This window comes from Malus domestica, chromosome 01 (assembly GCF_042453785.1).
Source record: "Malus domestica chromosome 01, GDT2T_hap1".
Lineage (NCBI taxonomy): Eukaryota > Viridiplantae > Streptophyta > Magnoliopsida > Rosales > Rosaceae > Malus > Malus domestica.
Window position 1 is genome coordinate 32,021,451 of NC_091661.1, and position 18,077 is coordinate 32,039,527.

Genomic DNA, 18,077 nt, shown 5'->3' on the forward strand with positions numbered 1-18,077 from the left:
TCCTAGTAGATAGAGTGTTGGGTTTCTATCTATGCGTCTTGAGTTCGAAACTTACTTCACCCCTCTTCTAAATTATTATAATAGTTTCGAACTCTCCATCTCCTCTTTATAATAATAAATTTAGAAAATTGTTTATTTGGCATGATACATGAGATGAGTGACGTTTTTATTTGTATAAAAAATAAACACTCAACGCTCTCCAACTTCTTAGTGCAAATATATTGTTTTATCTAATAAACACTCGATTAATTATTGATTAGGTGGAATTTTATCATTTTGTTAATTCTACACATTTAAACATCGAATTTTGATCCAACCTAATATGATCAATAGACGATGAATTGATGCACTGAATTTTATAATTAGATGATTCGTTAACTTAACAAAAAAGTTATTACGATGAGATTATTTCCGACTTAATTATGTTTTTTCTACGTCTTTGAAGAAATTCAACAATAATTTTTTTCAAAGATACGATATTGTAAATTGATTATTAATCCTAATATGAATTCATATTTAAATTAGTGTCAATGTAATATGAACACGATTCATTTACCATGTTAATTCCTTTTTTCATACAACGATATATTTAACAAATACGAATTTGTCATAATTTTTTCTTTCATTGGTCGAATTTATCATACTTAAGTTTTGACCATTTTCCCGTCACTACGTGAAAACTTACCCTCTCTATGCGGCGCAAGGATACGATTCACGTACCTAATAAAAAATATAATAAACAAATTTCAAATTTCAAATCCGCGCTCTAACGGTCACAATTTCTAGGGTTGTCCAAACGTCTCTCATTGTATAAATATCCCCAATTGCTCACTTGTTTTCTCCAACGCTTCTACATCCTTCACTCTCAATCTTGTAGCCGTCTCTCTTTCAAAGACCAAAACAGCTTGTTTTGATCATCTAGGGTTTCCGCACCGCCATGGATTTCTCCACCCTTTCCAGAAGAGAGCTCCAGACTCTGTGCAAGAGGAACAAACTCCCAGCCAACCTCACCAATGTCGCCATGGCTGATTCTCTCAAGAATCTCGAACTCGTAATGCTCTTATCCCCCATTTTCTTTTCCCGATTTGATAGAAAATATGTTTTAAGTTTGTATCCGTTTGGATCCGGAGAAAATTGATATGTGAAAAGTGAAATCTCTGAGATCGGTACATTTCCAGATTCAAATCTGCTGGAGATTGCTGTTCTATTTAATTTGGATTGTAGATAGCATTTTCTACATTATTTTGTGTTTGGTTGGTGAGAAAATGACCGGAAAGGGGAAATGGAAGCGATATTGACTACTTTTTCCTCTGATTCAATTCTATATAATCATCTTGAGCTGAATCGTAATTTTATAAGAAAATTAAATTGGGGAATCAATCTACGAAATCCTGTTCTGTTTGTTAGCTGGGAATCACAGGCTTGTTTTTTATGTAAATCAATATACAGCTGATTTGATCCTATTTCCAATCAGAAAACAACGTCTAAATATTTGATTTTATATTCAAGTATTTTCTTTGCAGCCAAACAGAATGGCTGAAATTCTCTCTCATTCAATCTGACTGTTGTGCTAATTAAAATGTCAGGTGGAAGGAATTGAAGAGTTGCTGAATCAATCTCCACAGAAAACAATGAACGGTTCATTAAGTATCCCTCGTACTGCTGGAAGAACCTCCGTTCGAAGAAAGCCGATCATTGAAGAGCCAGAAAGTTCACAGACATTGACCCGCAGTCGCCGTGGGACAAGGCGAGAAGTTGCTGAAGAGGTGGTGGACCAGGAAAAGACTGAGGTGGTGCCTAAGACTCCCGCTGCACCAAGCACCCGGAGAAGGGCTCCTGCCACTTCCGCTTGCCAGAAGATGGAGACCCAGAAGGAGACATCTTCGGTGCAGAAGAGCGTGTATAACACTAGGCGATCCGTGAGGCTGCTGGAAAAGACCATGGCTAGCTTGAGCTTGGGGTATGAAAACACTATGCCTCTTAAGATGAATGAACTTTCCACAGAAATGAACAATGATTCGGAGAAGACTGATGATTGCTCAGTTGATGAGGGTAAGTCCATTCCTCATTTGCATATCAAGTTTTCGTTACTTGTAATTTGTCATTTTTGTCAACTAAATGTATTGTTTCTCAGAAATATAGTTGGATGGAAAATCATGTTATCTGACATAGTTTGTTGGCATGGAACAGGGTCTAGTATGCAGACGGTATCGGAGGCGAGCTCAGAGAGAGTTGATGTTTCTGAAGTTTCACTGGAGAATGAAGGGCAGTTGAAAGGTGATGTGGAGGAAAATAGCAAGGCTGATGTGATTGAAGTAGATGATTTCGAGCAGAAATCCGAAGCGGAATCTGAGGTATATGAATCAAAGTCAACCTCAGATGACATTGTGGTTTCAGAAGTAATGGATGCAGCATATGACAAGAGTAAGTTTAATGACATTTTGTTATGGCCAAGATATTTGTGCATTTGACTTTATGGTTCTCAATTCAAAATTCAGGGTTCCATGTCGTTTTACTTATTTGAATCTACTTGTGGTTGCTGCAGAACCTAATGATGAAGGAACTGAAAATTGTTTGGCTGCTAAAGTTTCTGATGATATTTCTGCTGAGGACATGGACCATTTTATTGCTGCTGAGAACCCGGAAGATAATATCACTACGGTGGAGGATCAAAATCTTGAGAATGACGGTTCTGACTCGAAATCTGCTGCTGGGGAGACTGAAGAAGTTAAGGATGTGGCTAATGTAGAAGAAGCTGCTAAGCCTAAGGCATTGACTCTGAGCTTGTCTGGTGAACAGCAGCCTATGCTTAGTGGCAAGGACTCAGTGCCAGAGGCTGATTATAACGAGAAATTCGATTTTGAATCAGACTCTGTCAAGGATGGAGATATTGAATCAGACTCCACTGAAGGAGTATTTAGTGAAGATGAAGCCACGGATGAAAACTTAGTTGAGTGTGAGGAATTTGAATCTTCGAAAACGGAATCCATGACCGAAGAAGGTTCTGATGATGACATCACTGAGGAAGGAGAAGAATTTGGTGAAGGAAGTTTGGTTGATGCTAACAATGGGAATGAAGTCGCAGAAGTCGTTGCCGTGGCAAATGTGCAAGAGATCAATAACTCTGAAGTTGATGTTTGTGTAAAAGGGGCTCCAGCTTTGGACAAGGCTCCAACACTGCCACCCTTGGAAGCTGAGCAGCTTTCGCTTCAGTTTCCCCGTCCAACTTTCTCAAAACCCGGGAAGTCTCCAAGCAAGAAGCGATCAGAAGTCACGAGCTGCATCTTTGATGACAATGAGGAGAACATTGATGATGGCAATGACAATGGAGGAGTTGAGATCAAGAGAGACGCGGATGCCACTGGCAAGGATAGCGGGGAGAGTGAATTGGAGGCCAAGAGTCTAAGGCAGTTAAGGAAAATGCTGAAAAGTCAATTAAAGATCAAGACAGAAGATAAGACGGTAGAGAAGCCAAGAACTGCATTGCAGGAAGTACCAGAGAACCAAATGGCAGGCAGTGGGAACTGAAACAGAACCACAGACAGAGAGAGAGGGGATAGAATAGTCATTTTACATGATGATTTTTGCCTCCTTAATTTTTATAGAGAATTTTTTGGGGGTTTGCTTTACTTGACATTACTTTTGAATAATTGTGGGCAATTGTACCGGGAGATTTTCATATCAAATTGGATTTTTGGAAATTTTCTAGTCGTTCAACCTCCTCTTTTTCCCTTCTAAACTTGCATTGCTACTTGATTCGAACGGTCTATTTTCTTTGTCGCATTTTAGCGATCATATGATATTGTTATTTAGTAGATTATAACGAACCACACTTTTAGTTAAATATTGAAATTATGACAATGTGAATAAAATTGTTAAATGATTTCGGATAAACGGGTTTCATTATCAAGCAACGATTCAAGATCGTAAAAAGAAGGGAGAATGTAGAATGAGAGTCTCATAGTGATGGTGCCTGGGATGCTACTTGCCTCATTGGTGGTATAGGGGCGGTCATTCGTGACTCGACAAGGAATTTTTTGGCGGGTTTATCTAAGTCATCCTCACATCCCCTCTCCCTCCTTGCATAAGCTTTATTGGTTAGGGAGGGCCTTGCTTTGGCATCTAGGGACTTTCAAAATATTATTATTGAGAGTGATTCGCTCCAGATTATCCAAGCTCTCTGTGCTTCCTCACTGGACCTCTCCCCTATTGGTCTCATTGTTGAGGATTCCAAAGCGATTTCTTTGGAGATCATTGAAGTTAGCTTTACCCATATCAAACGTCAAGCAAACGAGGTGGCTCATAGACTTGCCCATTACAGTCTCTCGTCCACTACGCCTGCTTTTTGGTTTGAAGAATCTCCGAACATTATCTTAGATGTTTTATTTGAAGATTGTGTATCGGAGCTCTAATTGTTCCCTTTGATGTCATCCTCTTTCTCTCATCAATATATCTATCGCCTTTATCCAAAATAAAAAAAGTGTTGTTTCAAGCATATTGTATCAAGGTCAAAGTTAAAATTTCCAATATTTTTATAAGAGTATGATTCTCTACCCTCCAAGTTCCTTCTCCTCATCTCCCCTCCACTCTTCAGTTTCTCTTTTCCTCTCTCTATAAAAAAAAGTTACACAAAATCTTGACATAATTTAATCAAGGCCGTTCATAAGAAGTCGACACAAGATGTTAGAGAATCCTACAACAAGGCCCGCGGCCCAACCCTCTTCCATCGCTCACACACTGTCAATTAAAACTTGAAAAATGAAAATAAAAGATGAGCGGGAAAAATCCACAAAAACCTGACATCTCTCAGTCCAGTCTATACCAATTTTCAAATCTCTCTCTGAGTTCCAGGTACGCTTCGATCCTGTTTCCAAAAACGATCTATAATTTCCTTATATAGTCAAATTTCAGATTAAATTTCAGGGTTTTGTATGCATTTTTGTTCATCTGTTCATTTTCCTAATATGCTTACCTTTTTCATTTAGTTGCTCGGTAAATTATTCGACGATTCATTTATTTCACTTCATTTCGCTTTGGTACCGAACACAATTGTTTCCTTTTTGTTTTTCGGTTGGATTTTAAATGCCGATGGCAGTCCAAAAATCCATTAGGATGATTAGGGTATTTGTTTTATTTTGATTTCAGGATCTACAAGTAGAAGAAATTATTATTTCATTTAAGCTGAAAAACGGTCCAGTTTAATTGGGTATTATTTGAATTTCAAAACACAAATTGGTTATGTTTGTAAATATTTATGTCAATTTAGGTTTGGTTGAGTTTGTATTTGGGAGTTGCATCAATTTTTGACTAAACCAGCTCGAAGGGGCTTCCGGAGTTAACTGGTAATCAAACATTAGTTTTCAAATTTTAATCTCATGAATTAGTCTAATGGTAGCCGCACCGGATTGATTTTAGTACTTCTTGCGTATTTGTTTATCTTACAGGACTGAAAAGAGTAGAGATATAGAGAGGTGGGTTCAAAAGATGGGTGTCGAGAACTACCACGTGATTGAGCTTGTAGGCGAAGGTTCCTTTGGGAAGGTATACAAGGGAAGGCGAAAGAACACGGGCCAGGTAATTGTTTTCAATCTTTCTTCTTCTTTGTGTTTAATGTTTAATGTTTATGCCGGTGACGTCTTTTTGTCACTGTTTCAGACTGTTGCGATGAAATTCATTATGAAGCACGGCAAAAGTGACAAAGATATCCACAATTTAAGACAAGAAATTGAGGTATTGGACTAATTTTTTATCTCAAATCAAACGTAGTTTACATTTAAAACTTCCTTTGTAAGATCCCACATCGCCCAGGGGAGTGATCCTTATATGTATATTCTCATCCCTACCTAGCACGAGGCCTTTTGGGAGCTCATTGGCTTCGGGTTCCATCGGAACTCCGAAGTTAAGCAAGTAGCGCGCGAGAGCAATCCCATGATGGGTGACCCACTGGGAAGTTCTCGTGTGAGTTCCTAGAAACAAAACTGTGAGGGTGTAGTCGGGGCCCAAAGCGGACAATATCGTGCTACGGTGGTGGAGTGGGCCCAGGATGTGGTGGACCCCGGGCTAGGATGTTGGCTTCGAGTTCCATTGGAACTCCGAAGTTAAGCGAGTAGCGAGCAAGAGCAATTCCATGATGGGTGACCCACTGGGAAGTTCTCGTGTGAGTTCCCAAAAACAAAACCGTGAGGGCGTAGTCGGGGCCCAAAGCGGACAATATCGTGCTATGGTGGTGGAGCGGGCACGGGATGTGGTGGACCCCGGGCCGGGATGTGACATCCTTGATTTCGTTTAGCATTTATGATTGACATTTTTCTCTTCAGTGTTTAGTTAGTTGATATCCAATGTTCCTAAATGTGCAGATCCTAAGAAAGTTGAAGCACGAAAACATCATTGAAATGCTTGATTCATTTGAAAGCCCACAAGAGTTTTGTGTTGTTACAGAATTTGCACAAGTACCGATCCCTTTCTTCAATATGACTGCATTAATTTATCTACACTAGCTTGTTATTTTGGAAACTCTTCCAGATGTACAAGGATATCTAGCTTTTGTGGAATGTGTTCAGACGCATTAACTATCAAGGAATTTCTTGGTATGCAGGGTGAACTATTTGAAATTCTTGAGGATGATAAGTGCCTTCCTGAAGAACAAGTTCAAGCTATTGCAAAGCAGCTGGTACTTTATTTATTACGAATTTTAGGGTCGATCCCAATTATTTATCGTATTTGACAGTTTAGTTTTTCCGGTTGTTGTTTATACTTTTTCTTTTATTATCCATAAAATATATTGTTAAATTTCTCCTGTATTGAATTTTACAGGTGAGAGCATTGCATTATCTGCATTCCAACCGTATCATCCATCGTGACATGAAACCACAAAACATTCTCATTGGTGCTGGTTCTATTGTTAAGGTTGATTCTGCTGATAACCTCTGTATGTTTAATATAAACATTGGAACAACTTATCAAATTAATTCATATTCTTACTTTTCCCCCTCTTTCTGTTTTATACATCTGGTGTTTCTTATAAGTGTATGTCCAGTACAGATAACTTTTCTTGTTTGTCACAGCTCTGTGATTTTGGTTTTGCACGTGCAATGTCCACAAACACTGTTGTTTTGCGATCCATTAAAGGTTAGCTTACAATTGTTGATTAACTTATAGGAAACTCCCCAAAGATCCTGAAGAACTATGTTATTGTGTTTGCTTATTCGGTGAAGTTTTCATTAATGTGCATTAGGTACTCCTCTGTACATGGCGCCTGAACTAGTACGGGAACAACCCTACAACCACACTGCAGATCTGTGGTCTCTAGGAGTAATATTGTATGCTGCATCCCTTCTTTTATCTTTCAATCAAGATAATTTCCTTGAGTTTCGATTAAACTGTTCTGCTTCTGATTTGTTAGATTTTGACCCATGCGATACTTTTACTTCTCTAACTTAGTTCAAGAGTGCTCTAATTTAATATATTCCTTCATGTCAGACGCTTTCTTTCCTTATTTCTGTTTAGTATTGCTGTCATGTGACATTTCGTGCAGGTCATAGTATATTCTTTCACTTCTGTAACTCATCCCAGTTTACCATATATCACAATCAAAATAAATATAGTTGGAATAGCAAGTTCCAGTCTGTTTGGGTTGGGCCATTTTTTCTGTCTCATCTTTATTTCTCTTCTTTTTCCATATTTGTTGACAAATATTATTTTTGTGTACACAACAGATATGAATTATTTGTAGGCCAGCCTCCATTTTATACAAACTCTGTATATGCACTCATCAGGCACATTGTTAAGGTACATGTCAACAAATTTTATGTGAGTTTTGTTAGGTATGTCAATAAAAGGTATAATCTATGCTACATTGAATGTTTCAGGATCCAGTTAAATATCCTGACAACATAAGTCCAAGTTTTAAAAACTTTCTTAAGGGATTGCTTAATAAGGTTTGCTATACAATTTGAACTAATGGCTTTTACAGTTGAATTGTTTCAAAAGTTATTTCTGCTAGCCTCCAGTGTTAACAGGTGTATTATTTTTGGGAAACAGGTGCCTCAAAATCGATTGACTTGGCCAGCTCTTCTGGAACACCCATTTGTCAAAGAGACGCCTCCCGAACTGGAGGCTAGGGTACTGATATCTCATCTTATCTGCATTTTCTATATTTACTTTTGAAAAGTTAGCAGAAGTATAGAAATTTTACACTTCTGCTAATAAGACCTTTATGTTATTTTACAATGTTTCACTATACATGAGGTCCAGACATCTTTGTCCTGTACTTACGGTAACATCTTAAATGTCAATTGTAGAATTACATAACTATAGCAATTATTATATCTTTCCAGGAAATGCGTTCTGCAACTGCTGCAGAAAGGGGATGTGTTGCGGCATGGAGGAGTGAAGGAAACAAAGTTCAAACATCAGATGGTCTGGCTGTTTCATCTCCTGGTAGTTACATTTTTCTTTACTTCAAAGTTTCAAATGGTTTTCTTTGAATTGTTATTAAAATACTTCCACTGTCATTGGTAAAGTCCACTCTTCAGCTTCTTCAGAGAACAACAGTGGGATAAGTTTTCAGAATGATGCTCAAGCAAATACTCCTGAATCCACAACAGTCAATTCTTCCCCAAATGAGTTCCCAGGATTAACAAATCCTAGTGAAGTCAAACAGTCAGGTAGTTAAAGTTCATTTTGAGGAAAAATAGTCTGTCTCTATTTTCTTCAATAAAATAAAATTTAATATATTATGATTGAGGCCCTGGCTTTATGTTTTATAACGGAAGCATAATTATTGCAATTATTACTTCCTAGTAACATTTTGCTTCAGGTTGCCAAATTTTGGACAGATTGGAAAATAACTCTCGTACAGTCAAGGGTGCACAAATAATAAGTCAAGATAATGAAGCATTAGCACATGTTTTGTTGCCACTAAAAAGATGCTCCAATGGACCCCCAGATTCATGCAGGTAAAGCTGCATTGCATTCCTATATTTATTGGACAATGATATATCCAGAAACCTACATTTTTTTTTTATCTGTAAGAGTTGATTGTTTTAAAATATTTACAGGGATGAAGATATTCTTAATTCAAAACAGTCTTTGAGAATTCTTTCAAACTTAGTTGCAGCTGGTGCCTTCCATTCCAGCGAGCTGTTTGATGAAATAATACATGAATTTCTTGCTTACTCTGCTATCATTGTGAGCATGAAATCTTCTGAAGTAAATGAGTTAAAAGCGAAGGTATAAGTGCATCATTTATAAGTTTCTTACCTCTGATTATTGCATCTTGAATTTTGCCACATCCCCATGGCCTTTGCTTGAATTTGGTTTTCACTTGGAGATGATTGACGGTTAGTAAAATTAATGTGTTGTTTGCTGGTAACTTTTTGAAAAGAAAAAAAAAAGTTCTAGCATTTTATGTTCTCCATCCCCCACCATGTCATCTTACACTTCTGCAATGTGTTTTCTATCCCTTCTATGTTTTTTTAAACTTAGCATCTTAAGAAATTTTAAGTTGAACAGATCATTAAGTATGGAGATAGGTCTTTCCCCTTTCTGTTTGATGATCAAGGTGTCTGATAAAAACATTGTTTTTTAACTTTTGCAGAGTTTCTCAATAATTAAAATTTTGGTTGACAATGCTGGAAGCAGCATTGGTGGCTCATATTTCAGGCACTGGGTTGTCTTATCAGATATTTTTTCACAGGTATGATTCTTTTTATAGTGCATATTGCTTGGTTGCTACAATTTAAGTTCCTGCTTCTAGTTCTCAACTTCTTGTCTCGTTGAATGTGTAGGTTGTTGGTTGTTGTGAAGATGCATCTGGAAGAGTTTTGTATGAGTCCATTGCTTGCATTACTGTCATGTTAAGAAGAGTCACACAGGGCCTTAAAGCTTTTTCCTCAACTTCAGTTCCTGAGGCAGCTTCTGATCCTAATGAAGCACTGAAACAGATTCTGGATCACACTAAAACATCTGGTTTAGTGGACCAACTTTGTCTCTGCTTAGTAACTGCAGGGTCAAGTCTTATTTCAGGCTCTTCAAATATGCTGTGTGCGGCTTGTGAGGCATGTACGGCAATTTGGTTTCTGATAGATGCATCAGAAAATCTTTCTATGAAAAGAAATGCCTATTTATTCCCCCTAAACACTTTGCGCCGGCCTTCACCCCAACTTGACATTAGGGATCAAGATCAAGGTTCTTTGATTGGGACAGAAGCAGCAAAACTTGTTGCTGTAATTACGAGAGCATTCCTTAGATCAAAAGCAGTACAAGTTGCTATCCATTATTGCCTTCATCAACGACTTGAAGCTTCGCTATATGCTGGCATTCAGGTGTTTTTCTCATCCTATTTACATGCACGCCAAAAGACAACACCTAAAATTTCTCAAGAAATCCACCTGTAAACAGGGTTTTTTTTTTACACTGTAAAGTAGGAAGGAAACTTTCTTGAGAAATTTTGTTTTTAATTACATTTGTGTTTGGATCTAGCTTTCATGATCACAAATTTTTCCATGTTTCAGTTATTGTTGAGGTGCTGCTTGCATAATGGAATTGTTCCTGGTGTTCTCTGTGGCCTGCCTAGTTCCCTACCTGTAACTACTGTTGTTAGTGGTGGAGGTGATGGAACCATTATTTCAGAGATATTCTCTTTGTTGTCTTTGTGCATTTCATCTCAAAATAAAGATCCCCAAGCAATTGAGACAGCCACCTTCAAGAACAAATTAACCAATCCCACTACCTTGGTTCTGCATTCATGCCTCATCCTTGCAACAGTTGCACAATGTTTGAAGGCAACTGGAAGAAATTCTGCACTATTTATGCTAACAACATCTCCAAAGAAGCAGCTTTCTCGACTTTCTGTTCTTGCTCATCATTTTTCTTCTGATGAGAGCAAAAACGCCTCCATTCAAGCTCATGCTGCATCGGCCATGCTGGCACTGGCTTCCATTTTGTACCTTGAACCTGGCAGTTCTGTTGAGTCTTCTATCCTCGAGGTAGCAGTGCCTTTGATTCCTAGAAGTGCCACACTATGTGAATACCTGAAGCTTTCATCAGGCAATGGAATTGGATTGCATTCGAATGGTCCTAGTGGTACTCTCTCATATTGGCATGGTCTAAGGGATGGATGTGTTGGCTTGCTGGAGTCTAGACTGAGGTGGGGAGGACCCTTAGCTGTTAAACAGCTGTGTGCAAGCAATATGCCTCTGCTTCTAGTGGATTTGTTAGCCAACAACCAACCAGAAGTTGGTAGCAACAATGATCAAGTTGGGCTTACCCCTATAGGAGTCATATGGACAATATCGTCAATATGTCACTGCCTTTCAGGTGGAGCCTTAACTTTTCGTCAGATCCTGCTTAGATGTAATCATATCAAGCTCATCTCCGACTTGATAGCTAATATGCATCTCAAGCTTGTAAAATCTTGGGTTGGGCCCGGTGGAGGGAAAGATGGTGTAAGAGATATAACAAATGCAGTAATTGACGTCTTGGCATTTCCTTTTGTGGCTGTACAGAATGCTTCAGGATTGCCATCAGCCACTGCTTCAGTTAATAGCGGGGCCCTTCTCAACCTGGGTTCACCAGGGGGTAGAGTTTGCATGAAAGACAAAGACATGGTGAAAGTAATTGAAGAAGACCTTGGGAAGTTTATTAAAAACCTTTTGGAGGTTCGATTTTCGTTCCTTTATTTTTCCTCTTTGTGAAGACAGGGGTGGAGTTCGTTTAGAATCGTCTTCCAGGATGGTATTCATTAGATACTTTGACGTTCTTGTTTGGAGGATACACAGCATATAGATCATTATTATATTAGATAGCAGAATGAATTGATAAGCTGAATCTTGATCTGTGTTTCTAATTCAATTTCTTCTGAAGTTTACAGGTAGGAGTGCCAGGCATCGTTCTTTGGTGTTTAGAACACTTGGATTTAAAGGATATGGGAAGACCAGTGGCCTTTCTTGCTAAAATGATTGGTTACCGACCATTGGCAGTTCAAATTGTGGGTAAAGGCTTGTTGGATCCTAAAACGATGAGAAGATTGCTGGACTGTTCTAGTCCAAGAGAGGTGATGCTGGATGTTCTAATGATTGTTTCTGATTTGGCTCGCATGGACAAGGTCAGATTTGGTTTTTGATTGGATATAGTTCTTGCTGGATGTAATATTGTTGTTCAATACATGTTCGTCTTTTTAATGTTGGTGTCTGAGCCGTGGAAAGAACATCGAATTGTTTAGGGGAATCCTTGTCATCTAAGTAATAGGAAAGTAAAAAAGAAACATTTTAATTCTTAATATTCTTCCTCCTTTTGGTGTTTAGGGATTCTACGAATACATTAATGGAGCATCTGTATTGGAGCTCTTCAAGGAATTTCTCACCCATGAAAATCCTAATATGCGCTCCAAGGCTTGTAGTGCTCTAGGAAATATGTGCCGGCACAGCTCCTACTTTTATAGTTCCCTGGTAAATAGTGAAGGATATATTGTTTTAAGGTTTTGCGAATACACTGTCTTGATGATCAAAGCGATCCTAGTCATCATCTGCAAGCACACACATAGACATATGAGGAGATTGGATTACTTATTTATATCTTACAATGGAATATGATAATCTCAGGCAAGGAATCAAATCATTGATCTCCTTATTGATCGATGTTCTGATCCTGATAAACGGACACGAAAATTTGCTTGCTTTGCTGTAAGTTCTCTTCCCGTGAATTAAAATTCTTATGTTACATTGAGCTGTCTGTTGCAGTAGATCAATTAGGTTTTGTTCTTCACCATCCTATGAAGATTATGTGTCTTCCTTAACTGTTGAACTTAATTTCTCCCTGCAGATTGGGAATGCTGCCTACCATGACAAGATGTTATATGAAGAGCTACGAAGATCCATACCCTCTCTTGTGAATTTGTTGGTTTCGTCCGAAGAAGACAAGACTAAAGCAAATGCAGCAGGTGCACTAAGCAATCTTGTCCGCCACTCCGATCAGCTTTGTGAAGACATTGTATCCAAAGGAGCCATGCAGGTTTGTGGTCTTAATTGATGTCTCTGTCTTTAGATAATCACACTAACTATGCTTTTCGAAATCAAACCTCTTTTCAAGCTTTGTTTCTATATACATTGCCAGGATAGAATCATGAACTCCCTCACTTTTGTGTTGCAGTCTTTACTGAAGTTGGTGGCTGATTGTTCGGTGGTAGCACTGAACCCGCCGAGTAGAAAAGACTCAGCAAACGAGTCACCTCTTAAAATAGCTCTGATTGCATTGGCAAATATGTGTTCGCATCAGCCCTGCAGACAATTCCTCGGTTCATCACCGTTGTTCACTGTGATCGGACGCCTTCGGCAGTCTCCGGAATCAACAATTGCCAATCACGCCTCGCTGATATTCGCCAAAGTTGCTGATTCCTGATACAAAATGAGGCTTATTACCACTAATCAGCCGTCGACTTCACCAGAGAATTTCGAAAATGGGGCATTCAAATGCAAGAAGGTTTGCAGATTTTGAGGTAAGATGCTGTCACATTAATCCTTTGTACGTATGTATGCTTGTATATGGATCTTTGTTTAATTCATCATTCTGTTCTGTTTCCTAAATTATGTTTCTGGTTAGTTTTCCTTGCACGCCTTCACACCCATACATACATACATTGTGTAGTTCTTCCACCGAGATTGAATTCTAAACCGTGAGTTAGATTAGTTTAGAATATTGTCAAACAAAAAAGGTATCTCGTATGTCTTTAAGGCTTTGGCTCAGAAAGAGGGCATACCATATAATCCATAGATGGATTTTGAAGAGTAAAACGTAATTTTGAATTTGTCGAGTCTAGAAGCATGGATTTTGGGTTTAGGTCCTCACCACGGTTAGGTGGCAACTAATGATTTAATTTTGATAAGGTATCTGAATTTGAGTTTATAACAGGGGAAAGGGAAGGATGGTAATTGGGTCAATTAACGAACCGATTTCTTCCCGACCTATTTACCAAAAAAAATCTGACCTTAGTATAATTAAATCTTATTTTAGTATTTCATAGAAACGAAAAGAATAAAAACTTACATACAACGGATTGCACTATTAACGTATTATTTGTTCAATAATGCGTTATGTAGTAGTTTTTTCAGAAGTAATATTACTTTATTAAATTGAAATATGATAGTGAAAAATAATGCGTCTTATGTAAGTTACTCAAAGTGAGAGCGACTCTTGTGGGTTTCCCGTACGGTTAGGTGGTGTGGTTGATAAGATAACGTCTCAAATGCCGCGTCCCGAATTGAGCGGTCGCGAGAGTACATGGCCATCGTACAACTTTCGAGCTCCTGAGAGACGCGTTGCATTCTTTTTCTTCTTTCTTTTTTATTTTTATTTTTATGGTAAAATTCTTTCTTTTTTTTTTCTTTTTTTTTAATATGTTGGACTTCAAATTCGTGGGAAAGTGGGGGCCATGTGTGTACATGCTGGTGTATTTTTTTAGGAGGCAGATTCTCTGCCCTCCTATTTTTCGTGCCCTCCTGTTTTGTGTGGTCATGGTTAAGCCACGTTAACATTTTATATTATTTTTCTATAGAGATAATAAGACAAAAAGGAATAGTAATATAAAATGTTGACGTGATTTAACTGTGATCATACAAACAGAAGGGCATGAGAAGTGGGAGGATAGAGAATCTGCTTCCATTTTTTTAAGAGAAAAACTTGGACAAGTCTCTTTGATTTTGATAGTTTTAGGATAGAAGACGGTCAGTTAAACTAAAATGTAAATAACGTGACTATTTTTAGTATTATGGTTTAATGGTATTTTTTATTATTTGTAAATGAAAGATCTCGATTTTTGCTTAAGGTAAATTTGAACTATGTTACTACTAGCTTATTGTAAGGCTTAAATCACTCTCCTTAGTCTAACACTCTCTTACTTCTTAGTATAGATAATCTGTTAAAAGAAATACAAGTGACATGAACATTTCTATTTCAATCTCGTTCGTTAGTTATTAAAAATTCATGGTTTTTCATAAAAAAAAAAATTGGTGGTCGCTTGCCATTAAATTTGATATACAAAATTACGATTAAACATTAAAAATACATATTTAATAAAGAAATATTTGCTACTTAATACTACGGTTAGTGATATTTCTCTTCACTTGTAAGTGAGATGTTTTAGGTTTAATCATCGCCAAATGTGAATTTGAATTACATTATTGCTAACTCTTTGTGAGACTAAACCAACGGCCTTCTTTTTGATATTGTTAATATCGTTTGTTCAAAAAATAAAAAATAAAAAAATATTTGATTTCAAGTCTAAGGATAATGATTATTTCTTGGTCGCTTGCCCAAGAAAACATTTAAGCTCGTTATAAGCCGCTGAGCAAAACGTCACATTTTGAGTCAAATCCACTTCAATAAAGAAGATTTTTCGATGTGCTTAGAATACAGAGTGAAGTAACTTATATCATTATACAATTTGAATGACACTAAAAATAATTTTTTTCATTGTATATTAACATATTGTGTTCAATCACATGTTTCAACCACATAGAAAAATCTCTATTTCAGCTGTTTGAAGTGGTCCCCACAGTATTTACCACTATAGTTCTCATTCAATATTGCAAGACGTTAGGCGTACCAAATTTCTTTGGCTATCAATATTTTTTTTAATAAAGATAAAATACGAAAAATAATTTGTACATATTTTTTTGTCATTCTATATAGTGTTTGTTAATTTTCTTTTAATTCATTCGATATGTTAAAATAAGAAAGTTTGTGTATGAATTTAAAATAATGCGCTGCCTGAAATCACATCTCTAAACTATCATTTGACGAGCAAAACATATGCTTAGCATAGTTTGATATCTCATGCATACAAAATTATGTTTATATCAAACTTGAGACCTTTCGTAATTAAATAGAGTTTGGAAGTTGCTAGTGTAGCTTGTTTTTTTTTTCTTAAAGGGAATTTTGGGGGTAGGATTCTCTCTTCTTCATATTCTCCTTTTCTCCTCTTCTTTCTTATTTGAAGGTCACGATTAAGTCACGTCAGCATCTTGTGTTAACTTCTTTAGAGAGAAAAAAACAAAGAGGAAAAATGAAAGAGGAGAGAAGGACAGTGAGGGAAAAAGATTTGAAGAAGAGACTAGGATTCTTGATGTTTTACATACAACAATCTCTGACGGTTTGATCTATGGAAGATACTAGGATTCTCTCCTCTTTTTTTCTTCTCTTGTTCTCACCCACCCTCAAGATTTCATCTTGTTTTTGCATCCTTGTAGAGAGAGAGAAAAAAAAAGTAAAATAACTGTGAGAGGAGAAGAGAGAGGGGAGAGGAAAAAGGAGTGAGAGTCTCTTTTAGGAATGGAGAGATTTTGCAGTGTGATTGGTACACAGGATGATACACCACATGTTACTGTATAAATAGTAGGATATGTGTGCTAAAAAGTTAATAACTTAAAAATAAAATTTTTGGGTTAATCTCAGTTTACTACTTTGAAGTTTTATGGTTTTCAACATGAAATTTTTTTCATCCCAAAGTCATACCTCAAGTCTTAATTTTGGGACAGTTTCATACATCCGTTAAGTTTTCTGTTAACTGATGATGTGGTGTACATGTAGCGTCACGTGTCAATATGAGTTCCACGTGGATATTAAAAATAATTAAAAAAAAAAACCCAACCCGTCTTCTGCCTCGCACCAACCCCTTCCATTCCTTCTTCCCTCTGCAACCCGCACCCTCTCCCCCAATCTTCCTTCACCACCAAAACCAGTCTCCCCCAAACAAAATTTACACTACTCGTTTCAGTTGTTTAAATACATCAAATTACCGTTGAACCTATACCTCTTTGTCGGCGAAGTCTCAGATCTACTTCTCCCTCTCCAACATTTCCCCCCAAATTCCAGACCCTAATTCTCATAAACCGTCGCAGAGACCTCCATTGCCCTCAATCCGCTCTGCTTCGCACTCTCCCGACGCTGATAGCGGTGTCAGTGTGAGGCTTTTGAAGTAATTTAGCTCCAATTTCAGTTCACCACTGCACGAATTAGGGTTTTTGGATGTTCGCCGCAGATGGTGAGGAGACGTGAGAGACTAGGTTTTATACGGAAGAATGCAGGCATCGTCGCAGAGCTCTGCGGCTCAGCCGGAAGTGATATTGCAATGGCTTCAGAAGGAGAAACTTAGGGAGGCTGCTAGTGCGGCAGAGACCAGGGAGGTCGCGCTGCAAGAGAGGGACTTGGCGGTAAAGGAGGTGGAGAAATTGAGGAACATTGTAAAAAGACAGAGGAAGGATTTGAAGGCCAGAATGTTGGAGGTTTCGAGGGCAGAGGCCGAACGGAAGAGGATGCTTGATGAACTCTCTAAAAAAAGGTTTGAGCCTTTTAAAAAATAATTTGTATACTCCAGTACATGATTTGGTTGGGGTGATATGGTTGGAGGGGTGTTGTCGGGAGTTTTTGGGGTGGGTGGGAGTTTCTGGGGGTTGGGGTATCGGAAGTGCAGAGGTCTGTTGTTCAAGAAGACGCCCATTTTTTATTTTTTGTGATTTTGTATTTTTTAAATTATTTTTAATATCCACGTGGGACTCATATTGACACGTGACACTTAGTTATTGTCCACGTGTACACCACTTCATCATTTAACATAACTTTTAACGGAAAACTTAACGGATATATGAAACTGTCCCAAAATTAAGACTTGAGGTATGACTCTGGGATGAAAAAAACTTCATGTACCAAATGTTGAAAATCACCAAACTTCAGGGTAGTAAACTGAGATTAACCCAAAATTTTTCACCATTCTTATTAAAACACGTGTTATATCACTTGTATTCCTGTTACAACTAAAAATTTCTTATAGGAATGCAGTAAAAAAGTGAGTAAATATTTAAGCGTCAGAAAAGTGGGAACACAATTCGAAGATCGGATCTGATAAGCACTCGTACTTATCATCCTATAGCAGACAGCTACTCCGCACTGGGGAAGACAATGACAGATTGACTGGTAGATAATAAATTAGATTCTCGATAGCTTTGAAATACAAAATTATTTATTGATGGGAAAAGTGAAAAGTAGTGGGACCACAACTGAAATGCGAAAAAAGAAAAAGAAGA

General features: G+C 37.7%; 2 protein-coding genes across 11 annotated transcripts; both read left to right on the forward strand.

Moving 5' to 3' along the window:
- The first annotated feature begins 784 nt into the window (after positions 1-784).
- Positions 785-3,701, forward strand: LOC103444652 (acidic leucine-rich nuclear phosphoprotein 32-related protein-like). Its single transcript, XM_008383608.4, has 4 exons — positions 785-1,051; positions 1,587-2,052; positions 2,191-2,424; positions 2,546-3,701. Exons 1-4 carry the CDS (start codon positions 938-940, stop codon positions 3,526-3,528), a joined length of 1,797 nt encoding a protein of 598 aa, XP_008381830.1. The 5' UTR covers positions 785-937; the 3' UTR covers positions 3,529-3,701.
- Positions 3,702-4,600: 899 nt separating this feature from the next.
- LOC103444628 (serine/threonine-protein kinase TIO-like) lies at positions 4,601-13,583 on the forward strand. 10 transcript variants are annotated; one of them, XM_070827132.1, is made up of 24 exons: positions 4,644-4,851; positions 5,267-5,342; positions 5,445-5,574; positions 5,656-5,730; positions 6,357-6,449; positions 6,596-6,670; positions 6,814-6,906; positions 7,065-7,128; positions 7,235-7,319; positions 7,716-7,788; positions 7,869-7,937; positions 8,041-8,121; positions 8,337-8,439; positions 8,523-8,666; positions 8,819-8,957; positions 9,060-9,231; positions 9,599-9,697; positions 9,789-10,325; positions 10,515-11,660; positions 11,873-12,106; positions 12,306-12,449; positions 12,603-12,683; positions 12,823-13,011; positions 13,150-13,583. In XM_070827132.1, exons 3-24 carry the CDS (start codon positions 5,485-5,487, stop codon positions 13,396-13,398), a joined length of 4,035 nt encoding a protein of 1,344 aa, XP_070683233.1. In that variant the 5' UTR covers positions 4,644-4,851; positions 5,267-5,342; positions 5,445-5,484; the 3' UTR covers positions 13,399-13,583. The 10 variants fall into 10 exon arrangements, with proteins under 10 accessions (XP_017190367.3, XP_070683210.1, XP_070683213.1 ...); XM_070827135.1 differs by having other exon boundaries at positions 8,535-8,666; XM_017334878.3 differs by lacking the exon at positions 5,267-5,342 and having other exon boundaries at positions 4,601-4,851.
- The last annotated feature ends 4,494 nt before the right edge of the window (positions 13,584-18,077 follow it).